General features: G+C 37.5%; 3 protein-coding genes and 1 long non-coding RNA gene across 5 annotated transcripts; 2 read left to right on the top strand and 2 right to left on the bottom strand.

Moving 5' to 3' along the window:
• The first annotated feature begins 436 nt into the window (after nucleotides 1–436).
• LOC148906844 (uncharacterized) lies at nucleotides 437–965 on the top strand. The gene is given in 2 exon segments (XM_089036428.1): nucleotides 437–883; nucleotides 885–965. Coding segments are annotated over 2 exon segments (528 nt in total).
• A 1,698-nt stretch (nucleotides 966–2,663) lies between these two features.
• On the bottom strand, nucleotides 2,664–23,651 carry LOC116288630 (DNA topoisomerase 2-alpha). 2 transcript variants are annotated; one of them, XM_031695453.2, is made up of 26 exons: nucleotides 23,341–23,651; nucleotides 20,922–21,159; nucleotides 19,952–20,015; nucleotides 19,286–19,529; nucleotides 18,677–18,892; nucleotides 17,836–18,030; nucleotides 17,301–17,540; nucleotides 14,850–14,906; nucleotides 14,064–14,303; nucleotides 13,240–13,476; nucleotides 12,556–12,771; nucleotides 11,467–11,559; nucleotides 11,261–11,375; nucleotides 10,438–10,559; nucleotides 9,758–10,138; nucleotides 9,401–9,600; nucleotides 8,866–9,001; nucleotides 7,780–7,975; nucleotides 7,066–7,310; nucleotides 6,452–6,535; nucleotides 5,569–5,894; nucleotides 5,011–5,155; nucleotides 4,619–4,810; nucleotides 4,184–4,393; nucleotides 3,814–4,053; nucleotides 2,664–3,284 (listed from the first exon to the last, which is right to left on the bottom strand). In XM_031695453.2, the coding sequence occupies exons 1-26, from the start codon at nucleotides 23,377–23,379 to the stop codon at nucleotides 3,066–3,068; spliced, it is 4,890 nt and encodes a 1,629-aa protein (XP_031551313.1). In that variant the 5' UTR covers nucleotides 23,380–23,651; the 3' UTR covers nucleotides 2,664–3,065. The 2 variants fall into 2 exon arrangements, with proteins under 2 accessions (XP_031551313.1, XP_031551314.1); XM_031695454.1 differs by lacking the exon at nucleotides 23,341–23,651 and adding an exon at nucleotides 22,677–22,918.
• LOC116288632 (uncharacterized) lies at nucleotides 23,011–25,310 on the top strand. The gene is made up of 3 exons (XR_004196217.1): nucleotides 23,011–23,107; nucleotides 24,786–24,889; nucleotides 25,192–25,310. It is a non-coding gene; the product is annotated as an uncharacterized LOC116288632 (long non-coding RNA).
• On the bottom strand, nucleotides 24,768–26,552 carry LOC116288631 (uncharacterized). The gene is made up of 2 exons (XM_031695457.2): nucleotides 26,443–26,552; nucleotides 24,768–25,355 (listed from the first exon to the last, which is right to left on the bottom strand). The coding sequence occupies exon 2, from the start codon at nucleotides 25,353–25,355 to the stop codon at nucleotides 24,852–24,854; it is 504 nt and encodes a 167-aa protein (XP_031551317.1). The 5' UTR covers nucleotides 26,443–26,552; the 3' UTR covers nucleotides 24,768–24,851.
• Between the last annotated feature and the right edge of the window lie 1,046 nt (nucleotides 26,553–27,598).

Genomic DNA, 27,598 nt, shown 5'->3' on the forward strand with positions numbered 1-27,598 from the left:
ACCAACATTTCTTTTGTTTCGCGGTCATCGAAGCTAATTAACATTGTTGCAGTCGATTGAACAGCACGTCTAACAAAGTTGCGCTGGCGCACGCGCACACCACGCCGTATCCATGGATGCAGATTTCAAACAAACAAACAAACAAACAAACGCAAAGAACACGAGTTGAACTGGAAAAGGTTCGATAAAGGTAAGAATGTTGGAGAATTCTTCGTAAGCCATCATCACATAATGTATCCGATTTCCCTGTCGCGACTGTTGTCTTGATCAGCGCGTAGCAATGAAAACAGTGGAAAGACATCTAAGACTTCGCATGGTTTTTGATTGCCTCATGAAATACAAAACGAAGCGCTTCGTATTTCATCAGAAAAAATGCTTGCTTGCTTGTACTGTACCCATATTGATGGTTGTTATTCTCGTTCACAGTATATCAAAGATGGATGCTGACTGTGTTGAAGTTGTGGAAATCGAAAAGAATTTTTCCAGTTTAACTGCAAAGCATGACATCCCAAGAGGAACATTCTTGGGAGACTTTTGGCTGAAAGTTGGAAGTGAGGTTACCAGATACACTGTGCAAATTGGCATCAACAAACACATCGATTGCCCAGGAATGTCCAGGTTCGCCAATCATTCTTGTTCGCCGAATGCTCATTTTGCATACGGCCAGCATAAAGCAAGCAAAGCGAAAGTCCTGAAAGACGACGAGGAGTTGGCTTGGCATCTTGTGGCTTCACGAGATATCAAAAAGGGTGAAGCCATAACATTCGATTATACGCTCACGGAGTATTCGATGGCAGAGGTTTTTGATTGTCTTTGCAAGTCCAAGAGTTGCTTGGGAAGAGTGCAAGGTTTCAAGCATTTGTCAGTAGAAGAAAAGAAAGAAACGAATGAATAAAGTCTCACCTGTGATTAAGGAGCTTTTTGAGAAAGAAAACAAAGGACATGGAGTGATAAATGGATCTTAGACTGCTCGCAGATTATTACTAGATTGTTATGTTAAAGAAGCTTTGTACGAAAATAACGATTGCTTTTTTTAAAATAAGGATAAAATTAAGAAAAAGGGAGAAATAAATAAATGAATAAAACCTGTAGTTTCTTTTATCGCACTCTTTTATTGTAATTTACGATCATAATTCAAGTTTCTTTTGTATCAGCAGGTCTTTATTTGCATTTTGGGTGATGAAAACTGGTTATTTACGAATTCCGTTAAAAAACTACTTGGATTCTCCAGACGTGTTTGATTCGTACTCATGTTGATCTTGCCAAATCTTGAAAACAAATATCATTCGCTTTCTTTACGCACCGGCAATATTGTTTTTCAAACTGAAAATTGTTTTGGTTATCTTTGACCATCCTTAATGATGCCACCCATTGCTTTGTTCAGTCGTATGGGTTATAACTCTAATGGCATTAGTTAAGGTCCAAACAAGATTCTTGTCCTTGATACTGTTTGATTCTTGGGGTTCACGGCACCCGGTTTAGCTAAGTTGGTAAGAGCGTCGGTCTGTTGTGCGGGAGGTCGGGGTTAAAGTCTCGGCTGGACCAACACCCAGGGTCTTAAAAAAACTGAGAAGGTACTAGGCCCTGTCTCCCAATCCTTCCTAACCTACAGTAAAATGGGGGACATAAAAGAACCTGTTGAATTATTCGTGTCAGAGTAGAGTATTTTAGCTGAAACTTGCTTTCAACGGCGTTTGCGAGACAAGTTTCACGGGGGCACGGCGCATTTTCGTTCTGAAATTTGTTCCCGACACAAGTTTCGGTTGCACGAGTAGAAAGCAGTTCTATTCTCGCGACGAAAGCTTCACAAAGCCAAAATTGCGCCGTGTAACGACCCCGTGAAACTTGTCTCGCAACGCCGTTGCAAGCAAGTTTCTGCTAAAGTTTTCAACGCGTAACAGGGCCTTTAATATGCAGCCCGTAAAGTCCTCCACTGGTCATAAATGTAAGGCAGTAAGATATTTGAAATGCGCTTTATAAGAAACTCCCATTATTATTATTTCATATTACGTCATAGCCGCCATCTTTGTTGACGACAAAGCATTCCTCATTATTAGCATTCCCCTAGAAACTTGCGGCGGTCTGCAGAAGGTGGAAGCATAGTTAATGAAGCGGAATGGTTGGGAAACCTATTGTTCTGTCTTTGTTCATCTTTATATGACGTTGGCAGTGCACAGAGAAGAAAACGTTGCTCCGTTTGTTCATAGTATTCGGGAATATAGAAGTTTTTAACCCTAAAAAACGTTATAAAATACTTATTATTTGTTAATCCTATACGATTAATACAAATTGTTTATTGAAAAGGAAATTGCCTTTTTTCATGCTTTCTTATTTATCATCTAGTAACTTAACTGTATCTGCGTGGTCATCGTATATGAAAGTTTTCACTTTCAAAGTGTTCATACATGGAAATAATAAAGAAATGAGTTATTTTCAGCCATACTTGCTTTGGTTCATTGTGCAGGGTCAGTATCACGTGGTGGTAAGGTTCAACATCAAACGCAAAACAATAGCTTTGTTCTATGGAGTTTCCAAACCATTCCGCTCCATTAACTATGGTGGAAGGTGGTTCCACTTTGACTAGGTTGCACGCCCGTATATGTCACGGTACTAAGGTATCTTAGTCAATACAAAATCTGCTCACATACAAAGAAAAAAAACTCTTACGTAAAGATTTTTTTAATATCTCTAAAAAACAACATAGAAATGACCCATATTTACAATACAATAAACCAAGGACCATATAATCAATAGTAACAGAATATTTTTCAATAGTTATGTCAACAAGGGTTTAATTTGAACGAGTTGACAATTGAGGTCAAATTGTATATATACCCAAATTCCTGTACGATTTTATACATCAATTTCCCCCTCTTGAAAACCTCATATGGCCAGCATTAGAGTGTATTTAAATGGTGTCGTAATTTTTACACGGCCATTCACTTTCAGCCTTGTTTTATAGCCAATCCGATGCTGTAAAAAGATTATCTGGTCAATATATACAAATATCTATTTTGAAAAAGACAAGGACAGCAATGACTCGTGTAGCAGGACCAATGAATCCCTCATAGCTCGTAATCACTATCTTGGACCTCATCTGACATAACCCAGTCATTACTTTCATTTTCTTTGGTGTTCGATTCCTCTTCACTGTCACTAAACGCGTACTTCACTTGGGCAGCTCTTCGCGATCTTTGTGTTCGTGTTGGAGCTGGGACATCAACATTGAAGCTTTCTTCATCGCTCGAGTCAATTCTTGTGCGCTTTGTAGGTGATTTTGTGGTCTAAAGAAAAACAGTGCAAGGAGGTGAGTTACGCAGCATTTAAACAGGCTTTTCATGTTCCTGGGGGGGGGGGGGGGGGGGGGGGCCGCAAGACGCGGCAAGTCACGGTTTTCTTTTTCAGCTGTCGTCTATCTAACCATCCGATTATTTTGTATTTTTGATCAACGAAACCTTTGCTTTGCTATTTATTTATTTATTTATTTTTGGTAGGTTGTGTGATGCGACATGAAGATTTTCCTGTTATTTATAATGAAAGGTTGTCCTAAAGAGGAAAAGTAAAGACAACAGATGTACAGATTAGCTAGGTATTCATTATGGAATACTTCACGTGGTTTTTCCTACGATAAAAATACACTAAGTCTTGCCAAGAGAGCATAAGTAAGAGAGGGAATTTTCTTAATATTTCCAACCGGAAATTTACATGGCGCGCGCGCTAAGAAGTTTCCCTATCTTATTTATGCTCTCTTGGTCTTGCTTATTAATATAATAAACGCACGCGTGCAGTACATGACCCAAACATCCTGATTACCTTTGTTTTGGTCTTGGTCTTTTTAGCTGTCTTTTTAGCACCAACACATTCTACAGAAGCATCACTGTCTGAATCATGAACGGTCTTAGAAGTAGTTTTAGACACTGGTCGTTTGCGCGAAGCAGTACTCTTCTTTGACGGTGCCTTCTCTTTGTTCTTTTTAACAAGCAGGGATCCCAATTCTTCGTCAGAGTCGTTGCTCTTGGATGAGCTACTCTTGGCTTTAGGAGCTGATTTTGTCTATCAAGAGTTGTGGTTTAAAAGATTTAGAAAAGGTGATTTATAAAATACGTTCTACTATACTTCGACGTCAGTAATAAGACGATCGTCATGGAGACTAGTGATTGATACTTCAAACAAAGATCGTTACCTTTGTAGTTTTTTTCATGGCTTCCATGATGGTAGATTGGTTGGAATCAACCTTAGATCCCTTCTTCCCTTTAGCGGGAGCTTTCTTGGCTGTTGCCTTTTTGGGCTTGACGGGACTTGAACGTCCCTCAATAACCAATATACCAGATGATGATGAACTAGAAGCATCATCAGACTCATTAAGTACTGAGGGCGCTTCCTCTTGGACCTTCTAAAAAATCAACATTTTATTAGATCATTTTATTAGATCAAGTGCTGGAGCTATCATGAAGCAATGGGGATAACGATTGATGTAGAAACTTCCGCCAACGAGTGCAAGTCTAATATGATACGTCGATAAATGAAAGGGTGGACTCGATATTTCAACTAGTCAATCCCCTTCCCGAAAGCGATAAGTTTGTCCACGAGGCACAGTAAGAGCGGGATATTTTCTAACCTTGGCCTGTTTGACAGGGGATAGTTTCTGAATCAAGTCTCTAGTAGCTTTGATATCACTCTTAACCGACTCTTCATCACTGTCGTCCAGAATAGTGGGTCTCTTGGACTGTCCGTTTTTCCTGGCTTGCTTGCCAATGGTGAAGTCTTCATCCGAATCATCATCATCATCATCATCATCAACCATAGGAATCTACGATAGAAATAGCGCGGAGACTTTGAGCACTCGTTTCCCATAAAATTATTGAGGGACTGTTTAAACGCATCTTGTGGGGGAAAATATTGGTATCTTTATTACTCGTGCAGTTATCTTGAAGATGTGTTGTCCTTACAAAGCTAGTCAACCAGAGCACGCAAAACAAGAGAGGTGCGCAAGGAAAAAAGGCTGATTACCTTGGTTGGAGCAGCTTTTCTTGTGGCACGTGATGGCTTGTCATCCTCACTGTCCGAGAAGTCTACGATGAACGCATCATCATCATCACTGGAGGTAGTCTTGCTGCTAGCAGGCTTCTTGCTGCCTGATTGTTTACTTACAAAACTGTGGAACAAAAACAAGTCGAATTAAAAGTTCCGTCTGTAAAATCAGTAGTAGAGTAGATTTTTGCATGGCAAAAATACAAATACAGAACTGAAGCGACGACATCGTTAAAATCAGTCAGTTTGAGATATATTCGTTCATCAGGAAAAGCTCCGACATGACATCATCACGGTTTCGTACGCATTTATAGTCATAGTAAAGGTGGTTGCTGCGATTTTCAATATTCTGCGAACTCAGACATTTCAACGGCTTGGTGTGAAATTTTTTTTTACTGCCACCAGTCAAGATAATAAAAGGTACTGACTGATTAATTTTGATTGACGGCAGCGAAGAAAAAAAATTCAGCGTGCAGCTCGCAACTACCGAGTTTGCAGAATATGGAAAACCATAGTAAAGACATATGCTTGACATACCCTGACAAAGTACTTTGCTTCTTTGACGAGCTACTTGATTCAGAGGCAGCACTTGATACTGATGATGTCGATTCAGATCTCTTTAAGGCCAGGCGATCAGCCAGTGTCATCATTGGCTTCTCTGCTGGTTCGTCATCCAAGTTCCACACATCCTTAACCTTGTTCAATGCCTCCTTTGCAGCCTGTTTGGTTGGCTTCTCTTTTTTGGGTACAGTTACAGCCTTAATCTTGGTAGCTTTTTTAGCAACAGGCTTGGCTTTTAGAGCACGACCAGTTTTGGACTTGCCAGAATACATCTCATCTTCGCGCTCAACTTGTTCCACTTTCTAGAAGATGAATGGAACGTATATGTTAAGGCCCTATTACATGCACTGTGCGAGACGTTTCGGGACAAGTTACAGGAAAATTGCAGTGTAACAGGGGTTGTATCGTAATTTATTTTTGTTGCGCGTAGCGTTGCACAAAGTAGAACGAACTCAGTTCTACTTTTCGCAACGGACTGCAGCAACTGGCAAAGCTATTGCACAGCGTATCACCCCTCCAACAACTGTCCTTGCAATTTTAAGGCATATTTTTCAAGAGCACCCGCGCACAATTCTCATTTCTTGCCGAAGAGCCAAAAAAAGGTTGGAAGTTGCTGAAATCGTGTTGCAGTGTGACAACTCACCTCGGCAACATGCAACGCTACATTTTCAAGCATTGCGAGACAAGTTGCTGAGAAAACTGCACAGTGTAACAGGACCATTATGAAGGTGATAACACACCCTATACTGCTAAAAAAACAGGGGCACATATCATGCAGCAGCAGTTAACAACTTGGTAAAATAAACTGAAAAGAGAGGTGGGTAGACAAAAAGGAAACATAATAGTGCTACATAATCACCTCCAGTTCTTCCAAGAAAGCATCAAGATCTTCCATCCACAAGTCCTTTTCAGTTTTGCCGCGCAAGATTCTCAGTTCTTCAGCCTGAATAAAAAACGTCAACAATTATTTTGGGTGCACGGGTTTACATAGCTAATCATCAATTTTCGGCAGACATTTCTAAAATACTATTTGAAGTACACGTTTTAGTATTCAATTTTCACAGAATTTTTAGATTTAGATAGCCACTGCTATCCCCCCACTCAATAGAACATAAATAAGAAGGAAACTTCTTAATCGCGCGCGCCATGAAAATCCCTAGTTGAGCTATTTTTAGAAACCGGATGCAGTTTAAATTTTGCACTATCCCACTCTTGTACGTCAACTAGCGCGCGCGCTCTTTCCGTTTGTTATTTTGGTCACTAAAAGCGAGAGAGGCACAGGAGTAGGGTAAAGTGAAATTTAAACTGCACCCGGTTTCTAAAAATAGCCCAACCGGGAATTTACAAGGCGCGTGCTACATTAAGGATTTTCCCTCTTATTTATGCTTTCTTGCCCTACTGTAATAAAATAGCTATCCTTAACTAACAGACAGTATTTTCCCCTTATCCCTTTTGATTTGTTTTGTTTAATACCTTTTCATCTCTCTGCCTAAGCAATTCTTCTTTCTTCTCCTGTGATAGACTCAACAGTGTCATGTTGAGCAGATAGTTGAAGTCTGGTCCGGCATTACTTGCCATGGAGCTAGCAACACTTGAAGTGTCGTCATCGGAGTCTTGGTTCTTCATATTCTCGTTTTCATCTTTCCAGGCTTTGACAGGATCAGACTTGTAGCCTCTCTGGACCAGCATTGTTATCAAGTCTCGCTTAGGTTTGTTTTCTAGAAAATTAAAATAAGTAAAATACATAAACTAACTTCACAAATCTCACGTTCTGATTGGTTGGGAACACACACCACGCGCGCGCACTTTTTAATTCGTATCAAAAAATAACAGTTATCGTAATTTGTATTTTATATATTTAAAAAAAAACTTGCTTGCTGTATTGTGTGGAGTCATAAAGCACTTTGGGATTGGCTACACGTCGTGCTTCTCCTAACACTTCTCTAGTGTTCTGCCAACCCCCGCGTGTTTTATAACTGCACACAGCATTCGCGCCTTTTCTGTTTCTTTAAGTGCGCGCTAGTGTTTTTTTTTCTCTAAACGGCGTGATATACTTTTTTCTGGTTGGCTGCCTAGCAGAACTGGAAATAAGCTGATCTTAGAACTGGTGCAACTTAAGGGTCAGGAAAAATATACCAAAGGTAACTGGAAGAAGTATATATGTAAGTGATTCAAGGTATGTCGTACCAATAACAATAGTCCCCTCAATCTTCTCTAGAATGAATCTAGCTTGGTTATTGAGTTTATCAGACTCGGCCTGAAGCATCCCTTCAAGGTAAGCCTTGCGCATGGTATATCTCTGTAGACGGAGGGTGAAGAATTCCTTCAAAATCATTCCAACATTTTCGTACTTCTTCAGGCAACCATACGCATCGAAAAGAACCTGTGAGGGTGAAAAAACTGTTATCAATATTCATGTTGATTGTCTGGAATTCAAGCAAGGACTTGCTTAATAATTCCAGGAAGCACTTAGTTATTGCATCATCAACCTGAAGGAGCTTTTATTGAAAAAGGTCAGAGATTGATCTAAGCTAACTAGGGGAACCGCATAAGGTAAATGCTATCGTAAACAAATAATTTTTCTAACACATCTTTGCATTAAGGACCACCATCCTGGTCAGTCTGCTTGCTTAATTAATTGCTAGAGTAATAATTGGTTGATTATTTTGCTTGGGAAATCAAACCCCTCCTCCTCCCCCCATAGCATTCTCAATGAGTTTCTAATGCCAGGAAAGATTTCTGAGCAATACAAGTTCACTGTTGGCTAGGCTGTCACAGTTTCCTCATTAGTTGCTACTATTTCTTGCCTGTATTAACTAGTTTATTAGAGTGCAAAAGATATAAATGTGAAACAGTACTAACTTATTAGTACAAAATAGCACCGATGAAACCTGCATCACTACAGCAAGGTGGTAGAGTGCAAACCATATATCAGTGAAATATTACTTACTAATTAGTACAAAATAGCACCAATGAAACAATTGAAAACAAGTGAATATGTGACCTACACATCATTACAGCAAGGTGGTAGAATGCAAACCATATATCAGTGAAATAGTACTAACTCATTAGTACAAAATAGCACCAATGAAACAATTGGAAACAAAAGAAATAGATGTGTTTAGTGCTATTTTATGGATATCTGGCTTGTACTCTCTGATCCTCATCATCATCCTACTGACTCCACATGACAGTTGACTGTAAAGATTGTTAGCATGTGTTCATTGTATTTCTGATATAGTATACTGTAAAAAGAGTATATTTTATTCTTACCATATTACTGGTGTTGATGTTAGATTCCAGTTTAAACTTCTTGTGTAAGCCAAACTGTTCAGCTTCAGCTAGTTTGTCTTCAGCCATTGTGATAACAAACCGTACACTTGTATCAGTGTGGTACTCCTTGTAGTCACTACGACACACAACACAACACAACAAGAATTCAAACTAATGCCACTACAAAATAAATTACATTTTTCTATGACTTAGCCTTTCAACGTAGGAGATGCAGCTGCGTTCTTTGTTTAGAGACTTAATTACATTTAACTCTTGCCTTGTAGATACCCCTATATTAGGGACACTTCGATATCAGGGACAGGAGCAAAATCCCTAGCAAAATATGGTGAAGTAAGGAATACACTACTTACGAATACAAATACTTGAATTACATGGACATCCAAGAAAATTTCGAAAGCTTTACACAATTTGACACTAGAATTAGGCAAAATGAGTCTGTAATCATGGAGGCCAGCAGTATTTTACCAACCCACCCATAGGTCAGTTTTTAAGTGCATAAGATACATGTACTTACAGAATACAAGGCTGGATCTTCTCTGTACCATGCAGCATAGGCTCTAGAACAGACTCCTTGTATGTCTGTGTCCAAGTCTGTATTGGAAGTTCTGTTATCTCTAGAGTTCGGTTGTCAATAACTTCAATGTTTCCTCTGGACACGAACCTGGTTGGTTCAGTCTGAATGATTTGGCCAATGAAATTCTTGTAGTTTGGCATCTGTAAAACAATACTTAGAATAAACATCTGTGGAATATCTTAAACATGAGAACTGCTCAATGATATAAATAGAATATAATTAAAAAAGATTTAAAAAAAAAATTAAAGAAAAAAATTAGGAAAAAAAAAAAAAAAAAAGGAAAAATGATGTTTCTACCATTTCTTCTGGTTCTTGCCCAATAATCATCTTCTTCAGGTTTTGCACGATTTCCTTGGGATCAAAGTTAGGAATCTTGGTACTATAGCCTGTACCAATTCCTTCTACACCATTAACCAGTACCGTAGGAAGGATAGGGCAGTACCACTCTGGCTCAATTCTCTGATTATCATCATATAACCACTTCAAGCTTGGTTCATCACCGGTTTGAAACATCAAGCGAGTAAGGGGGCTGAGCATGGTGAAGATGTAACGAGGACTAGCTGCATCTTTACCACCATGCAGGCGGGTACCAAACTGTCCCACAGGTTGTAGAAGGTTGATGTTATTGCTGCCTACAAAGTTTTGTGCCAAGTTGATGATCGTTCCCATTAAGCTAGTCTGTAATGGGAAAAATAACAATGTTATTTTAAACAGTAATGAGAAAAATGGTAAATAATAACACTGTGAAAAGATGAAAAAACTGACGTTTCAGACGCTAGTCCTTCGTCGGAGTTAAAGAGGAATGTTATTTTAACATGAAAAATGTTGTACTTTGCAACCCTTCATATCCAATCTTTGTTGGATACACCTTCACTCAGTTTTATGTAATATTATCATGGGTTATTCACATAAGCTCCTCATGCATAAGCAAAAATCTCGTGAGTATATTGATTGGTCTATTAAGTTTTCTTTCTTACCTCACCATGATGGTATGCTGACAGTTCTGCTATTGAACCAGCCAGCTGGGCAACCTTTACCTCCCTTTTGTCATTTCTCTTTAGACAAGTAAACAAAACCTTCCTCTGTCCAGGTTTTAAACCTTCAACACAAAACATAGGATAGAGTTTGTTGTAGAATAGTCAATGCCTGCCTTTTTGGCTGGCTTCTCCCTCAAAATCCTAATACAAGAACATCTTGAAATACAATTTAATATCAGAGGGTTAAAAAAAAACTTAGAATAACTTAGTACCAGACATCAAACAATGTCCAACAAGAACTGGAACTTGTCCAGTCAAATCTTTGCATTGCCAGTCATTTTGACCAGTAACGTTGAGCCACAAACGAGGTATGACTGAGCTAAAACTAATTTGGTCAGTCATCCTGACAAGTGACTTACTGCTATTTTAAGCCCTGAATATGAATATTAGCAAGATAATACTTCAAAAACATTGCATTATTTCACTAACGTTCCTGTTAAATTCTCTTAAAAAATACTAAGTATAACTTTCTACATGTATCACCATATTCACCACCATGGGACACAGAATTACATATGATAATCTTGAAATAGGTTTTGGAGACACATCAATCAAGGTATTTTCCATGACATTCCAATGGCACATGACCTTGACAAGTTTGTGATTTTAGACAACATTATGGAAACAGTTTGATTGACTTCAACCAAAACCCTGTTCTGTTGTGACAGCAAATTGTACCATTTTGCATATGTGATTAGGAAGCACTGTACTGTAACCATCATCTTTAATACTAAAGTCAATAATACACTATCTTTAAACTCACCATCAACAAGAGAAGGGATGGATCTCTCGTTGTCTGTGTTAGAGAACAGGATCAATTCCTTGTTGACAAAGTCACTATAGGTGACAACTTTGGTTTCTTTCTCATACAAGTACACCTACAAGGAAGATCAAACACAATAACATAATATAATTATACAGTAATGGCAAGCTGCTGTAGTTCCTAACAGAACTAACTGTAAATATTACCTCTGATAAACCTTGTTCTCTTCTCCATTTTCTCTCTTCCATTCCACGAGTCAACCATTCTTTTCTCTCTTGGACTTTTTTCTTGCTGAATGCCTTATATGAAGAGAGAAAAGTAAAGATTAATTACGTAATAATACATGAAATTAATAAAAAAAATACGAAGATTTCCCATTCAAGGGGTTTCTAAGTAATCCTCTTTTAGGAGAAGAGGTTCTTTCTTGACGTAATTACTCCCCGATTCATGGCTGACTAATTGCGTTCAAGGATGGGACTTAAAATGAGTTTAAAATGCATTTAAGGATGGGACGGAAAATTTCCGATAAAATATTAGAACGAGATACACAACACTACTCCTCAACCTTTTAAAAAAAACCTTATACGAAGAAGCAGAGACTCAAACCACTAAACATTGCTATATTGACTACCCCATCCCTAACCCTAACCATCGTTTTTATCATGCTTTACCATGAGATTTCGCTGGCAAAACCAGATTTTTTACACCTTTTGAAATATTCTTCCAATGATCACAGCAATAAAATATATACTATATATTGTTTATTGTAACAAAGAAAGTATTTTCAAATTTCTACCATGATCATTATTCAGTAGTGTTACACCGAGAAAGAACCAGAGAGGAACCATGCTATGCTTCCAATATGATTTACATGACTGCCATAAAACCACTCAACTCTACAGACTTTGCCAACATGAGGAGTCCTCTGAGAGTATGAATTAACTATCAAGAATCTTTCTAGACCCAGAATGAAAAATCACTGAACTATAGTGGCCAAAGAAAATGTTTTTCAGGTCTATCACAAGATTATTATAATCTTTGGTGTGAAATGTGATCGTCCGGGTGAGTGTAGTCTTGAGAAAGACTGTTGTTGTTGGTGACTCCAGTCCACTCATTTTCTCACTGGACTCTGAAGTTGACTTTCGCACAGCTTGTCCAAACATCAGTCACCACCAACAACAGTCTTTCTCAAGACTACACTCACCCGGATGTTCACATTTCACACCAAACTTCAACACCTAGGTTCAAACCATTTACTCTTATTATTATAATTATTCCTGATATACCAATCTTACCATGACAATGGATTCATCATCATGTGGCCCTTCATAATTAAAGTCAATCCTGTGTCTCTGCATATCATGGAAGTATTCCTTGGCTTCTTTAGGTGTGCTGGTACCCAACCCCTTATAGTACTTTATCCTCCATGATTTATGGTTAGGGGTTGCTTCCTTCCACTCTTCAAACTCTGGGATGCTGTAGAATGAGAGTTCCTGCTTTGCTTTAGAAACCTACAATTACATAAAAAGATAAGTTTAAGCCTTCTATTGAAACCCCTGAAAACCTCTACTCCATTGCAATAAAAATATAAAACTCTTATATTATTCTTATTAGCAACATTATATTTTTCATTTTGGTAGCCTGGAAATTCAACAAGACTTAACATCTCAGTTATGCAAATTTTTCTTGATTCTGATTGGCTAACTTTTTTTCTCAGATCAGATAGCAGGGTTTCATTGTGTAGAACATTCACATTTTCTATTGAAGGTTTATGGAAATTCAAAGGGTTTACACTACTGAGGTTGTGCATTGTTAGATTCACTGATATCTGTGAATAGCTCAACATAACACAAGGCTAACTCTGAATAAATGAGTTTGTACTAAGGAACACAGTATTTTGCAAATTCAAACTTTGGTTAATTTTTTCATAATTTTAACAAAAGAGGAACTACGGCTTTGATATCTACATTGTTATATACCTTGACAATTGGAGTAATGAACTGCTCTAGAAAATTCAGTTTGAGTAAACTAGGCCAATTACTATGAATGAAGTTAATAACGAGGCCTTTAATGTGAGAGCCATCCTGGTCCTGATCTGTCATGATCATCAAGCGACCATATCGTAGTGACTTCAGATCAGCTTCTGTGTTGTAGGTTTTGTTGTACTGTAAACCTATAATCTTGATAATGTTGTTGATTTCTGCATTCTCAAGAATCTGGAAAGTTAACACATATGATACTATAAGAAACAATGTTGATAATCCATCCATTTTTTTATTTTCTACTTAATCAAACTTTGTCCTTATATATATATATTTTTCATGGATTTATACAACTCTACTAACAGCCTATCTCTAGTGGCCATTTCAAGCAACCAATTTTTGGTGTTCCTATCAATATGTCCATTACATGGCCAGACGCTACTGTATATTATCATTTTTTAACTGACTGCTGTTTCAAGAATCAGGGTTAGTGCTGAGGTAACCACTTAAAATTCAAGGACTATTCAAGGAGTATTCAAGAACCCAAAAATGATTTCCCTCCCCCCCCCCCCCCCCCCCCCTCCCCAGCTAACTAAGCCATGGTGTTTGCACATGGCTGGCTTTCTGAGTAGTTTTCAGTACCCCTGATAAAAAGGAAGTAATGTCTGGTTGATATTGTATTCTAAGTGTATGCCAATTGATATTATATGGAAACATGTCAAACTTTTTTTTTGCAAGTTTTTCAAGTGCCCTAGAAAATGTGGATTAGATTCAAGGAGTTTAATTAAGGAGTAGCCACACCCTGAAGAATTGATCCTTACCTGTTTATGGGCAGCATCTCTGACATTCAGTAGTTTACCCCTTAGGGGGAAGACACCATAATGATCCCTGCCTACAACACTCAGTCCACTAATAGCCAGGGTCTTGGCTGAATCCCCCTCAGTGAGAATCAGGGTACATTGACGGGAGTTTTTGCCACCAGCATCATTAGCATCATCAAGTTTAGGGATTCCCTTTATCTTGCTTTGCTTTTGACTGCTACACTTCTTGTTCAGTTGAGCCTGAGACATGTAGTATCATTAGTACAGTTGTTTTTAAAGTCACATAATCACACACAGTAGCTGGGTATACCATAAGGGAGTGACTCCCTCTTGAAATGCAAGTCCCCCTTTTGACAAGACAGTTGACGATATAATGGAAATACTTTATTACTTGTCCAGTTAACAGGAAATCCCTGTGTGACTAAATGATTCTAAACATGGCCGGCCCACCAAAGCAAGGGTTACTTTTTTTCTTCTCAGTGCAACCACCCTCACCACCTCTGGTACTCTCACAATGGTATTGGCTCAGAGTATACACTTTTCCGATTAGAAATGTAATAGACCCCTTGCAGCACTTTGGAATGAAGCTCAATCGGGGGGACAAAACAATAGGTTCCAATTCTAAGGAGATTGGAATTATTTTGTTTTGTCCCCCAGATGGAGCTGCTTTGACATGACATGCAAGGGGTCTATAAGGATTGTATTTATACTGTGTAAACTGTTACTAAAACCTGTTACTTTTAGTTCTAAGTCATGCAACTGTAAATTCTATTGCCTTTTCTATACCTTTTCTTTGAATTTCATCCAGTTAAGAACATTCTCCAGCACTCCACATGATTGCACCTGTTTTAATAAAAGTAGAAGTCTGATTGCCTGGTGTTTAATATGTAATATTTAAACAGCTTTCACTCTTTACACATCCAGTTGCTCTAAAACAAAATGTCAGCCAATCAGAATCAAGAAAATTTGCAAACTGAGGTGTCACTTTTCCTCTTCAAATTATGGATTTCCAGGCCACCAAATAAGAAAAAAAGTTGCTAATGAGAGGTTGATGCACATTATGGTGGACAGTTTTTTGTTTTTAGCTAACTTTTCACAGGCTTCATGACACCTCAGTTTTGCAGTGACATCATTTCTATGTCACTATTTCAGTATTTTACATTACAAACAAACAAAAAACTATTCCTTTCAATTTAGAATGGAAATCAATAAGGAAGTAGAAGAAAAACTTAATTGGAGATTCAATTATTCAGAGTGTTGAGCCCATAGTTTTCTGGGCCCCATTGTATTGTATGAAGGGTGAATAGCGCTATCCGACAGATAAACCGTTATCCAGTGGATAAGTCAATGCTGTTATCCAATAAATTTATCCAGTGGATAAGATTTATCCATTGGATAGCACTATACGCCCTTTGTACAACTGGGACCAGTATTCTAGTTGGATGCTCTACCACTTACACGTAGATACAGGGGTAACCAGTCATTTCGCCCACGGACCATTTCGCCCACGCATAAAATCATCGATCATGCGTTTGCCAATTCGCCCACGTGTAGAATCACTTTAAGAAATATGTTACCATGACTTAAAAAAAGTAGTTCGGGATTTACCAACCTTACTTGACGCTTAGGCTCAAGACTTCAAAACGCGAACTTTTCATACGAATACCGGTCGTCTCGATACCACGCACTTTCGCTACCACCCGGAGTCCTTTCGCTACCATCATGAAGTTCTTTCGCTACCATAGGAAATTACCAAAACAAAACTTCGATGAGACTTGTTAAAAAGAAACATAGCCTCTTGAAAAACATTTGTAAATGATTTTGAAGCATATTTGGAGCGATCATTTCACGATACGATCAGTGAAAGTGAAGATCTAAACGCGACCAAGGACAGCCTTCACTTAAGATACCATATCGAGTCCGTTTCTACCAACTTATGACCCGGATGACTTTATTTCCCCATACTCTAATCTATGAAATGTGTGCTTTGGGTAGCTTTATCATTCTTTATCATTTTTTAACTTGCCAAAGTTCGAGAAAAATACAAAATACCTTATGCGCGAAACATCGATCGACAAGCGACGCCATATTGTTTTCGTGTAATCAACAAGCTTTTCCTAGTCGTTTACTGACGCTTTCTTTTCTTGAAATCCATTAGACTTTATTATTTGCACTAAAAAACTAAGACGAAATGATCTAGTGACTTTATCTGGAATAAATTTGAGGCCATTTAATGTCTGATGTGAACGCCAAAAACTTAACGATTGAGTGGAACGATCGAGCTCAGTTTACGGTGTTTCATAGGCCGGAGTCTTTTGGATACCAATAAGTTTTTAGTCTCCGTAGAGTAGTTTGTTGAAAACATTACAATATCCTTCTTCTTCATCGAAAAATCGAATGTTTAGGACATATTTAATATTATTGCTTCTGACTTGCCAAGATTAGAGCGAGAAAAACCAAAATACCTTCCGCGAAACATCGATCGACAAACGACGCCATATTGTTTTCGTGAGCTTGTCTAAAAGCTTGTCTAATATCTTTTTGTAGATGTCAGATTCAGCAACACACGACATCTCCCATCTCAAAGCACCATATCTTTTCCTTTAACTTTATTAGTGAAAGGAATAAAGTCTAATGGATTCTAGGTAAAGAAAGCGTCAGTAAACGACTAGGAAAAGCTTGTTGATTACACGAAAACAATATGGCGTCGCTTGTCGATCGATGTTTCGCGCATAAGGTATTTTGTATTTTTCTCGAACTTTGGCAAGTTAAAAAATGATAAAGAATGATAAAGCTACCCAAAGCACACATTTCATAGATTAGAGTATGGGGAAATAAAGTCATCCGAGTCATAAGTTGGTAGAAACGGACTCGATATGGTATCTTAAGTGAAGGCTGTCCTTGGTCGCGTTTAGATCTCCACTTTCACTGATCGTATCGTGAAATGATCGCTCCAAATATGCTTCAAAATCATATACAAATGTCTTTCAAGAGACTATGTTTCTTTTTAACAAGTCTCATCGAAGTTTTGTTTTGGTAATTTCCAATGGTAGGGATGATTTTATGCGTGGGCGAATTGGCGTGGGCGAAATGACTGTAAACCGATACAGGGGAGTCTTGGTGTTCAAATGCAATACTGGGTTCATTATTTCCATTTTTCAACCTTAGGAAAAGGTATTAGAGAGTACTGTAGCTAAATACAAGATCATTATCACAAAACAATCTGAAGAGACTCACTGCTTTAAGGAACTTGTCAGTCAGTTCACACTTGGATCCAAAGTCCTTGGGTCTTAGTGTCATATTTTCCTTGGTTTGAGAGTCAAAGGAAGGATTCTCAATCAAACAGTTAATGAACACCCACATGTGGCTCTTAATCTGGAACGGTTTGACTTGGATTCCTCCCTTGTTTTTCCTCTTGATAGCTGCCATCATCTTGTCTACTATTTGATCTGTCACATAGTTGACATGAGTTCCTCCCTGTAAAGGAGTACAAAAATATTGATTGAGTAGAATATAATAGCAGAAATCACAAGAAGATGTACCAATTTTGGCACTTTGATAATTATTTGAGCAAGGAACAAAGCAATAATATTGTAATAATTATGTTTTGCAATAAAAGACCTTATGTAGAAAAGTATGCAAATATAGTATCAGTTGAAATATAATCATCGTAAATCTGTATTTTTTTTGGTTGAGCCAATTGCCTTTTAAAAGAGAGTTTCAAACTATTACCAGGTTACGTCAGCTCATTCTATTGCAATATAGTCATTACCTTTGTTGTGGCAATACTATTCACAAAACTGGAATGCTGGAATCCTTTATCGCTAACTGTAACACAAACTTCCCATCTATTGTTTATAATTTCATGAACAACTTTGGGTTTTCCATCTTCTCCTACTCCATCTTCAATTCTCTCTTTTTCTGCTCCTTTGAGACAAAGCTCTACGTAATCCTTAAATGATTTGACCTGTAAATCAATGTCATCCTTAGATTAGAACAACACCATGACCTCTCCCTAGGAATGCAGCTTTTACAAGTTTCTATTATTGCTGATGCTTTTCTTTTATGGGAGGCACAGTGGCATGCACTTCTATGATCTTCCTCTCACTTAGTGGAGTTTGATTCTAGGACTGCATGTTCAGGGCGTTTCGTTTGTAGTTTTTTCTTGCCACCAGGGGTTTTCCCTGAGTTATCATGCATTTCCTCCTTCCGTAAAAAACATGTGAGTTAAGCGTTGTAAATAGTGAACTGTTGTGAATAGTGTATTGAAGTGGTAGAGTGTGTGAAGGAAACCTCTAGGAAGAGCCCCTTACAGGGATTGATGGTTGTAAAATAAAAGCCATGTTTTTTATTACGATTCTTTTCTTTTGGGGGTGGGGAGCTTATGACCAGCTCATGAATAATGAAAAAAACCCCATCATTTTATAGGTGGTGTGCATTACTTTCCTTGAGAAAAAAAACTGGCTGCCATAATAACAACTAAAGAAACAAAGACCAAAGCTTTTGCTCAAGTCAAACAGCCTGCCCTCTATTACATTACATACAATGTTAGAACAACCAAATATCAGGAAGGTTTTCTAGTAATAAATATCAGTTATCTTTATATCCAATACCTTTAACTTTTGTCCATTGAGATAGACAGTTACACCCCGGACAGAAGCAGCAATATCATAAGCACGTCTTGTTAACAAAGAGACAGTATCCCTGTCCAAGGTCTCCATCTTGAATTTCTTCAGGTCAGGATGGAAGGATATACAAGTGTAATCCTTGATTGATGACTGCTCCTTGATGACAGGCTCACCTGCTTTCCCCATATTGTTTTGCCACACCTTATAATAATTGAAAATAAATAGTTGTTATGACTGTATGTATGGTGAAACAACTTCCAGATACTAAGGTGGATCCAAGACAAAAAGCAGTCGTCTAAAGTATTTTTACTTTTTCTTCATGACAAGATTTGTTGTCCAAACCTTTTATTTCAGGTTAAATCATTGAGAAAATATTTTTTGCTTCATTTTTGCATTTTTCATGAGTGATAGGACCTGGAAATATGTTACAACTTAAAGCTCTATAGAGGAAAAAATTCATGCATAATATATAGTATAATAAATATCACAAGCACTGGAATTCTAAACTAAGAAATGCAGTCACAGTAAGCAATATCCAGTATTCTTTCAAACTACCAGTGTTGCAAGGTAACAGATATGTTTTTATTTAAATACCTGTTTAAATTTCTTTTTAGAGTCTGAGCAAGCAGTTTCTACACTAAATTTGGTGCTAAAAATGTTGCAGAGTTTAGCTCCATATCCATTACGGCCACCAGTGACCTTCTTCTGTTTATCATCATAGTTACTTGACGTCAGTAGCTGACCAAAAATTAATGTCGGAACATAGACATTATGTTCTTTATGCAACTCTATTGGGATTCCCCTTCCGTCATTCCAGATACTGATGAAATTGCTATCACTGTTGAACAAAAAGCATTGATTAAAGCAAATTGTACACCAACTGACTGCAAAACCAAACCTACATACAACAACTAAATTCAAACCAATTTACATGCCTCCAGTACAACAAGATAATTTCATCATATTTCCCCCCCTGAATTAAGATACCAACGGTGCATCGATTAGTTCCCCAGAGAGCCAAGTTAAATTTGATGAGCAGTTAAGCTGCATGGGACCTCATTACAGACTCGTACGGACTACATGCATAAATTAGGATCCAACGCATACAAACAGATTTCGTGCACTAAGTATGTGTGCGACACACAGAGTTGGCCCTGAAAAACGCCTGGCCTGTACTGTATAACTAAAATACATTTTAATTACCAGACAGTAAATTAAACCTTTATTTAAAAAAAAGTAGCAAGATGTTTATTTACATACGGTTTAATGTCAATCTTGATCACACTCATGTTAGGATCCCTTTGTTTATTGTCTGCAGCATTGACTGTAATGAAACAGAAGTATTATGTGTAATTATAAAATAACTGTTATAAATCTTGTGTTCTGAATGATTGGGAGCATGTTTATTATGAGAGCATGCAGCACATTTTCTATTTCATCATTCGTATTTGAAATAACAGCTCCTCTAGTTTGTATCTTATGGGATTGGCAGAACACTTGAAATGTATTAAAAATCACTCAGTGTTGTGCTTGTCCTACATTTCTACAAATTTTTCAATTTTTAGCACATCTGACAACTATTTGACAAGTTTTAATTGTGCGCTTTACTGCTAACCAATATGTCTTGGTGCTTCACTTTAATGTTTTGATATCGTTACATCGATGTACAAACTCTGACTATTGAAACATCAAGATGAAGCGCTGATGTCTAATTTATTGGTTAGCAATACAGAGCACAATTAAAACATGTCTAAAAGTTGTCAAAAAGAAATCAAAAACTTGTAGAAGTGTTCACCATACGGTGAATAGCACAGTAATGATGTGTTTTAGTGCTTTACTGCAATATAACTTCACACAACATGCACACACATTTTCTATTTCTTCACTATTTTTTCACTATATTTTTTCCCGAGTCCACACTTTTACATGAAAATAATAGTAAGTAAAGGTAAGTAAATATTTCCCAACTCTAATGACTTCTGTCCCAATAGACCTTTTCGGCTTGGGCATAATATTTTCCCATTTCAGATCATGTGTCAATCTCTTGAGAATAAGATTCTTTTTTTGAGTTATATTTTATATTTATGTATTCTCACGTACAACTGCTAAACAAAGAAATAATACTCTAGGGAATAACCTTGGTTTGAAATGGACAAACATTACGCCCAGGCCGAAAAGGTCTATTCACTCCATTATGCTGTCATTACAGCTACTGTTACATCAACTTTACCTAATATCTCATCAAATATTTTGTAAAGTCCAGGAACATAGGTGATCTCCTTGCTAACGATTGCTTCCAAGACATCATCATACACCCACATGGTCTGCTTCAAAGGTTCTACTGAGCCAACATATGTATCTGGACGGAGCAAAATGTGCTCCAACTGGGTCTTCTTTTGATAGATACGTTCTACTGATAACCTCTTCTTTTTGGAAGCATTCTTTTTAGGAGAGTTGGTGTTTTTCTCCTACAAGAAAAAAGAATACTTTGTATCTTGTACTCAAAGCCATACGAATTTCTACAGACATATGACAGTGTGATGGTGGTAATAAATTGCTGTGATACTTCACTATACTTCAAGAAAATTTTTCTAAACTTCCGAAAGAAGCTGATTCGAATTGTTATGGATGTGAGAGATTAGTTGGATAGTATCATATTTTTGGGCACTCATTTCCATACCAATTAGCTAAATAAAATTTTCAAGGTTTAGATGGAAAGGGGGAATGCACACCCAGACAACAGTCACTTTACTTTCAGGGAGTTAGCATAATTGTCTTGCAAGATTAAAGTGCTACTACGACGAAAATCGCTCAAACTTGGATTCAGCTGAAATTTCCTAAAAATACTCTTTAAAGGTCCAATAATCACTGTATGAAGTGTTTTCTCGATATTCAGTACGAAAGTATGATATTTTTACGATTATTTTTTGGAGTCTGTGACGTCATACACTCAACATCGAACATCGCTCCATACATTTCTTTGTAGTTTATGATCAAAATATCAGTAGTAAAGGGAGAAAGAAATACCCAAACACCCCAAAATATAAATTATAGTCACAAGTAATGTGAAATAAGCACATTAGCCACTTTTTGGGCTTCATAGGAATAAAATAAATTAAGGGTTTATATACAAAGAAATATATGTAGCAATGTTTGATGTTGAGTGTATGACGTCACAGACTCCAAAAAATAATCGTAAAAATATCATACTTTCGTCCTGAATATCGAGAAAATACTTCATACAGTGATTATTGGTCCTTTAAAGAGTATTCTTAGGAAGTTTCAGCTGAATCCAAGTTTGAGCGATTTTCGTCGTAGTAGCACTTTAAACATAGTACAGCAAATAAAGGGCTGAAAATAACGGCTGTACTGACCAGAATTGAAACTTGTTTGATCAAATCTCTTCCTTGCCAGTCATTTTGACCAGCTAGTTGTTGAACCAGAAACAGGGTTGACCAGCGACTAACCGGTCACAGTTAATACTGCAGTTGACGATATTCTGTGAATTCGGCCATTTTAACAGCTTGTTTTAAAATTCATTTTTTACCGCTGCCAGTCAAGAATATAAGAGGTACCCACTGATTAGGTTTGATTGACGGCAGTGAAAAACCAAATTTGAGTGTGCAGCTTTCAATTACTGAGTTTGCAGAATATCAAAAAGCGCAGTAAATAGCCCTATTGAATTATAAGTAGTTGTAGATGTATTCTACATGACAAAAGCAGAACAATTTTAATATTCTTTGGCTCTGAAGTTGACACATAAAAATATGAAAAATAGATGAACCCAAAATTTGGCCTAAGCTTCTATTGTCTGTCTGTACTTTGTCCGCACCGAATTAAAAACATTACTGTAAGTTTATACAAGATCTGTTTGATCTGCATTCCAAAACAGACCAGAAAATATCAAAATAACTTAGAAATACAATAACCTCTATAATAACTAATTATAATGGATTTTCAAGATAAAGGACGCTGTAAAAGTTACCTTCAATGGACTCGCCATCGTCGCCATTAGTAAGACTTCGTGGTTTATAAAATAGCGGGAAAATAATAGATCGTACAAAATTTCTCTCTAAACTACCTAATGATGCTCGTTACCCAACTAATACATCAAAATGCCCTTTCTTTTGACTTTTAAGATCTTTTGAAGTGGAAAAAAGTGAAAAAGAAAGGAGAAAATATAGATAGAAAAGCCGAGTATGCGAAACCGTTACGGGTTGATCCAAGTCAAACTGAACGAATGCGAATTTAACCGCCAAAATTTGTCTACACGTTCTTAGCCAATCACAATCAAATATCTCGATCACATGACTGAGTATCAGTCTCAGCAGCAGCCGCGCGGTCCAATATGGCGGACAAAATTCTTGCTCTCCATCCTCCATTCACGAAAAAATTCTACATTTCTAACAACCAAAGGTGACTTTTTCTCTCCTAAAGCAGATTGATATTAAGATACTTTGTAACTTTAACCTCTATTCGTTCAGAAATTTAAATATTTTTTTAGGTAAAAGCAGAAATCTTAGGCTTGATATAAACAGGGAGGCATTGACAGATTCGATTGACAGCCTGTTTTGGTTTGCATGATAAAGCAATAATTATGTAGGTTATATACATATATAAACCTTTTCAAGATTGAAAAAACCTCGTACCTTGGTTTTCTTTTTATCTGTCCCCAAATCGCTCTCCATTTTTGCCTTTCAAAAGCTTCGTCTACAAGCTCCACGTGTTGTATTCCTAGTTCATGTTTGCTGGGGTTTTTACCGACATTACATCAAGTGATTCGTTACAATTCTATTTGCAATGTGGCGTACATTGTGCCAAAAGAACTACTGCAAAAGTCATGCTTTGGTAAAGTAAAATAACTTCCTTCGCCTCAAGGGGCCCGGTGTAGACTATTTCAGACAACAACACGGCGATCGTCATCTACTTATACAGCTAGCTATGCATTGGATAAACGTGAGAAGCCAAAAGGGACTGGATCGGGAATGGAATGATAACATAAATGGAAGATAAATGAGATATAAATTTAGGATAAAAAAAAAACCAGTGGATTTATATTTCAAAACCTGCAGCCTGATTGACTAAGCTTGGAAACTGAAGCAAGCGCAGACATTAACAAAATACCATATTTTTATCATGAGAGGATTGCAGGGCTGTCAACTCTCCCGGATAAACCGGGAGTCTCCAGATTTTGGACTGTATCTCCCGGTCTCCAGATTAGAGTCTCAAATCTCCCGGATAATCGCCGAAGCTCACCATTTCTTGTGAGATTCGACTTTCACAGTGTTATTTTACATCGTTAACAAAATGAAAACATTCCTGATAAACTGTTCTTGCAAGCAGGCCATTGTAATATAAGCAATAATCTGATTGGTCAGAAATAAACCAACCACATCAAATGTTACAAAGTGAATGACGTCTTTTCATGTCCCTTCCCTATCAATTCTCCAGATTTGAATATCTTGGGGGTTGACAGCCCTGGGATTGGGTAAGATTTCTAAATTCTGTGAGTAAAATTATTTACCAAAGCATGTCTTCTCAAATATTTGGAAGAATAGAAAAGGACTCAATCCAATGGGTCCTTCTCAAAATTAGCTTTGATGTGAGGCTGATTTCTGAGTATATTTTCATATCTTGGGGGAGTAGCAAGGTCTCAGTCATGGTGGGATATCGGAGGTGTGCAATATACTCCTTGCATGTGATGTCAAAGCAGCTCAATTTGGGGTTACATAACAAAAGAATTTAAATCTCAAGAGAATTGGAAATCTATTGTGTCCTCCAAATTGAGCTGCATTCAACACTATGCAAGAGGTATACATGCACATACATACGCATACATACATCATCTTGATAATTGGCCAAAGAAGCTGGAAGTTTCTTTTTACTTTTCCACAGTGAGGCAGCCCATCACAAATCTACGGTTCAAACCCCCCCCCCCCCCCCCCCCCTTGCCTAAATCTTGACCATAGTATTAAACTGTTTTACAGGTTCCATAAAACTACTTCATTTTGTGCACTCTTATTTCTTTGTGGTTTTTGTATTAATTTGCCTCTTAGCATTGGTATTACTTATGATGTTTTGTTTTTTTTGCAAGTTGAAGATAATAGAAAGACTCTTGAGACCCATGGGAGGACATTCAATGATGTTGGGCTGATACAATTTAGCGATTTTCTTTTTCAAAGAGCTCAATTACGAAAGGTGAGGCCCTATCCATTCTTTTCTTTTTTTCTTCTGCTGGTAAAAACTTGAAACCTTGTACTCTTCCTAAGCAGTTTTGAGACTTACAAAGACAATCAAAAGCCTCCGCCGTTGAATATTCTGTTAGTGTATAATCAAATGTTATTGCTTCACCCTTTTTGATATCTCTTGAAGCTACAAGATGCCAAGAGAGTTCTTCATCTTCTTGAAGATTCAATCCTTTACTTCCTTGGTATTGGCTATACACAAAATGAGCATTAGGTGAACAAGAATGATTTGTGTATTTGGTTTTTCCTAAACAGTCAATGTGCTTGTTGATGCCGATTTGCAAAGTGTGTTTGGCAACCTCACTTCTGACTTTTCCCCAAAAGTCTCCCAAGAATGTTCCTCTTGGGATGTCATGCTTTGCAGTCAAACTGGAAAAATTCTTTTCGATTTCCACAACTTCAACACAGTCAGCATCCATCTGTAACTGAAAAATTTATGTTATTAATATACATACATGCATTAATTTGTCTAATTCATTTCTAATATGGAACTTGCAGAATGCATTAGTTTCAAATTAATATTTTCTATATAAAAAGGAGTTTTATGGTAGCATGTTGTAGCAGGTCAACTAGGAACTATATCTAGTTCAGTACTTGGCTCTGTACCAACCAACAAATGCTCCGTGATTGACAGGTGGTTACGATCACCGTGCAGTCACCTTGATGTTGTTTTATGTACAAACAGGGACCACGGATCCAGCACCCCTTTTTGCGCCAAAAATTGGAATATAAATAAAAAACGTTACCCCCCCCCCCCCCCCCCCCACGAAATTTGATGCTATGCTTTATTTTCAAATGCCAGCCCCCCAACTTTTCAATATGGTCTGCGGTCCCTGGCAGAGCCAAGTAAGAAATGCCCCAGGATCGGATCCAGGGGTGGGAAAGGAGTTGATCAGTCAACACCCCTCTTTTGCTCAAATTTCTCAGCATAATTTATTCTTAGTAAGCCACCCCCTTTTCATCGCATTCCCGGTAAAATCTTTGTAATAGACACCCCTTTCTAAAATTCATGGATCTGTGGCCTGTTATTGGAATAATTTCAAATCATTTATAGTCTTAGTTTTTAGCAACGCAAAGACAAGATAAGCAAACGATTTTTTTGATTCAAATAATCAACAAAAGCTATACAAATCCAACCACAAAATCAACCGGTGATCATAAATATTAAGGCTTGGATTGTGCTTTTGCTGGTGGTTTAGATTACCCTCAGGAAAAGATTAAAGTTCAAACAAACAAACAACATCAAAAGCAACATGTTAACATCCATATAGCAGTAAAGGCAAATGTTTATATAACTTTTTATCATTAAAAACCACAGTTATATCTAAACGTCGTTTAAGATTTCGAATCATGATTTACTATATTCTAACACGACTTAATGGTATCATATTTTCCGCGCGGATATCAGGACGTATATCTAATGTCTATATAAGACTTATATAATATATAAGTAATATATAATATTTCTAGACTATAGTTTGGGCAAAGAGTGTAATGGAAACATACCTTTACTCACTTTTAACTATAGGAGTAAGAAGTCGTATTAGATACAGAAGACAGGGATTGATGTTTGTAACACTAATCTATAACATATAACAGGTCACCCTATCGGTCACCCGTACATACGTAAAGCCGCCCACAGGTAACCCAAACTTTCTTCTTATATTACACCCTTGGAACCTTATCGGTTACAATAGATAACTTTTAGTTCAATACACCGATCCCGCCTATGCTTGAAGGCACACCCAAACAATGGGTAGTTTTGCAATGGAATACAGAATGTCCAGAATTTGGTTTGAATAAGTTGCTGATACACCAAGGGCGGATCCAGGGGGAGGGTCGGGGGGGTCGCGACCCCCCTGTCATTCCTGAGGTTAAATGGGCTAAATCTCAATTTTTCAGTTGCATTGCCAGCGCGACACACTTTTGGCAAGTATGCACGTGACATGTCAGCAAGCTCCCAAAATATTCCCACACCAATTTCTTTTTTACGGTCGCAAAGGACGCTACGCCCCTGCATGCTCCGCGACTTGGACGGCAACTATGTCTCGCAACGCAAAAATTGTTGCGAAAAATCAAAAAGTTTGAACTTTTTTCTGCAACATTTTCGGAATTGCACGCCTAGAAATAGCGAAAACTGACCCCATGCTTACTCGCAATGCAATAATCCTATTCAGACTAGCCAATCAGGATTTAATACTGATTTTTTCCCAGAAGTTTATTTCAAAACTTTTTGATATCATAGGCGTTGCAATTTTTCGCTGCAACAAAGATGTGAAATTGCGTTGCCAGCGCGAGAAAAAATTGTAGCGTGTCGCCCTGTCGCCCTGATCTTGGATGGATCGCAAGGCATTATAGGGCGTCCAAGGGGCAAATAAAGCTTTGTTGCAGTAAAGATAGTCTCATCCGCAGCCGTTATTAGTTTAAAGACATCGATTGATATTACAGTGTAATATTTCATTTTATCAATAAAATAAATTCCAATATGAAATTTTGAGACCCGAACTAGAGTCCACTTAATAAAGGGTGTATTTTAATAGACCTGTATTACATATAAAATGAAATTGTTTGGCGATCTATTCAACTTATTCAACTTATCATAAAACAAAATCAAGTAAAAATGTGCCTAATTTTTACGCCCCTTTTAAATGGCAACCGAACT

The sequence above is a fragment of the Actinia tenebrosa genome, unplaced genomic scaffold, assembly GCF_029948245.1.
Source record: "Actinia tenebrosa isolate PJP-AT-01 unplaced genomic scaffold, QUT_ActTen_1.0 PGA_scaffold4__44_contigs__length_22323623, whole genome shotgun sequence".
In the NCBI taxonomy this organism is placed as follows: domain Eukaryota; kingdom Metazoa; phylum Cnidaria; class Anthozoa; order Actiniaria; family Actiniidae; genus Actinia; species Actinia tenebrosa.

What these genes read in the sequence shown, in the direction of transcription:
- LOC116288630 (XM_031695453.2), bottom strand. Translation starts at nt 23,379, where the DNA reads ATGGAGAGCGATTTGGGGACAGATAAAAAGAAAACCAAG. An exon ending in ATAGTATTGCCACAACAAAG is followed by an intron (nt 17,541 to 17,835) that starts GTAATGACTATA and finishes ACTCCTTTACAG; the next exon opens with GGAGGAACTCATGTCAACTA. An exon ending in TCATTACTCCAATTGTCAAG is followed by an intron (nt 12,772 to 13,239) that starts GTATATAACAAT and finishes ATGTAATTGTAG; the next exon opens with GTTTCTAAAGCAAAGCAGGA.
- LOC116288631 (XM_031695457.2), bottom strand. Translation starts at nt 25,355, where the DNA reads ATGGATGCTGACTGTGTTGAAGTTGTGGAAATCGAAAAGAATTTTTCC.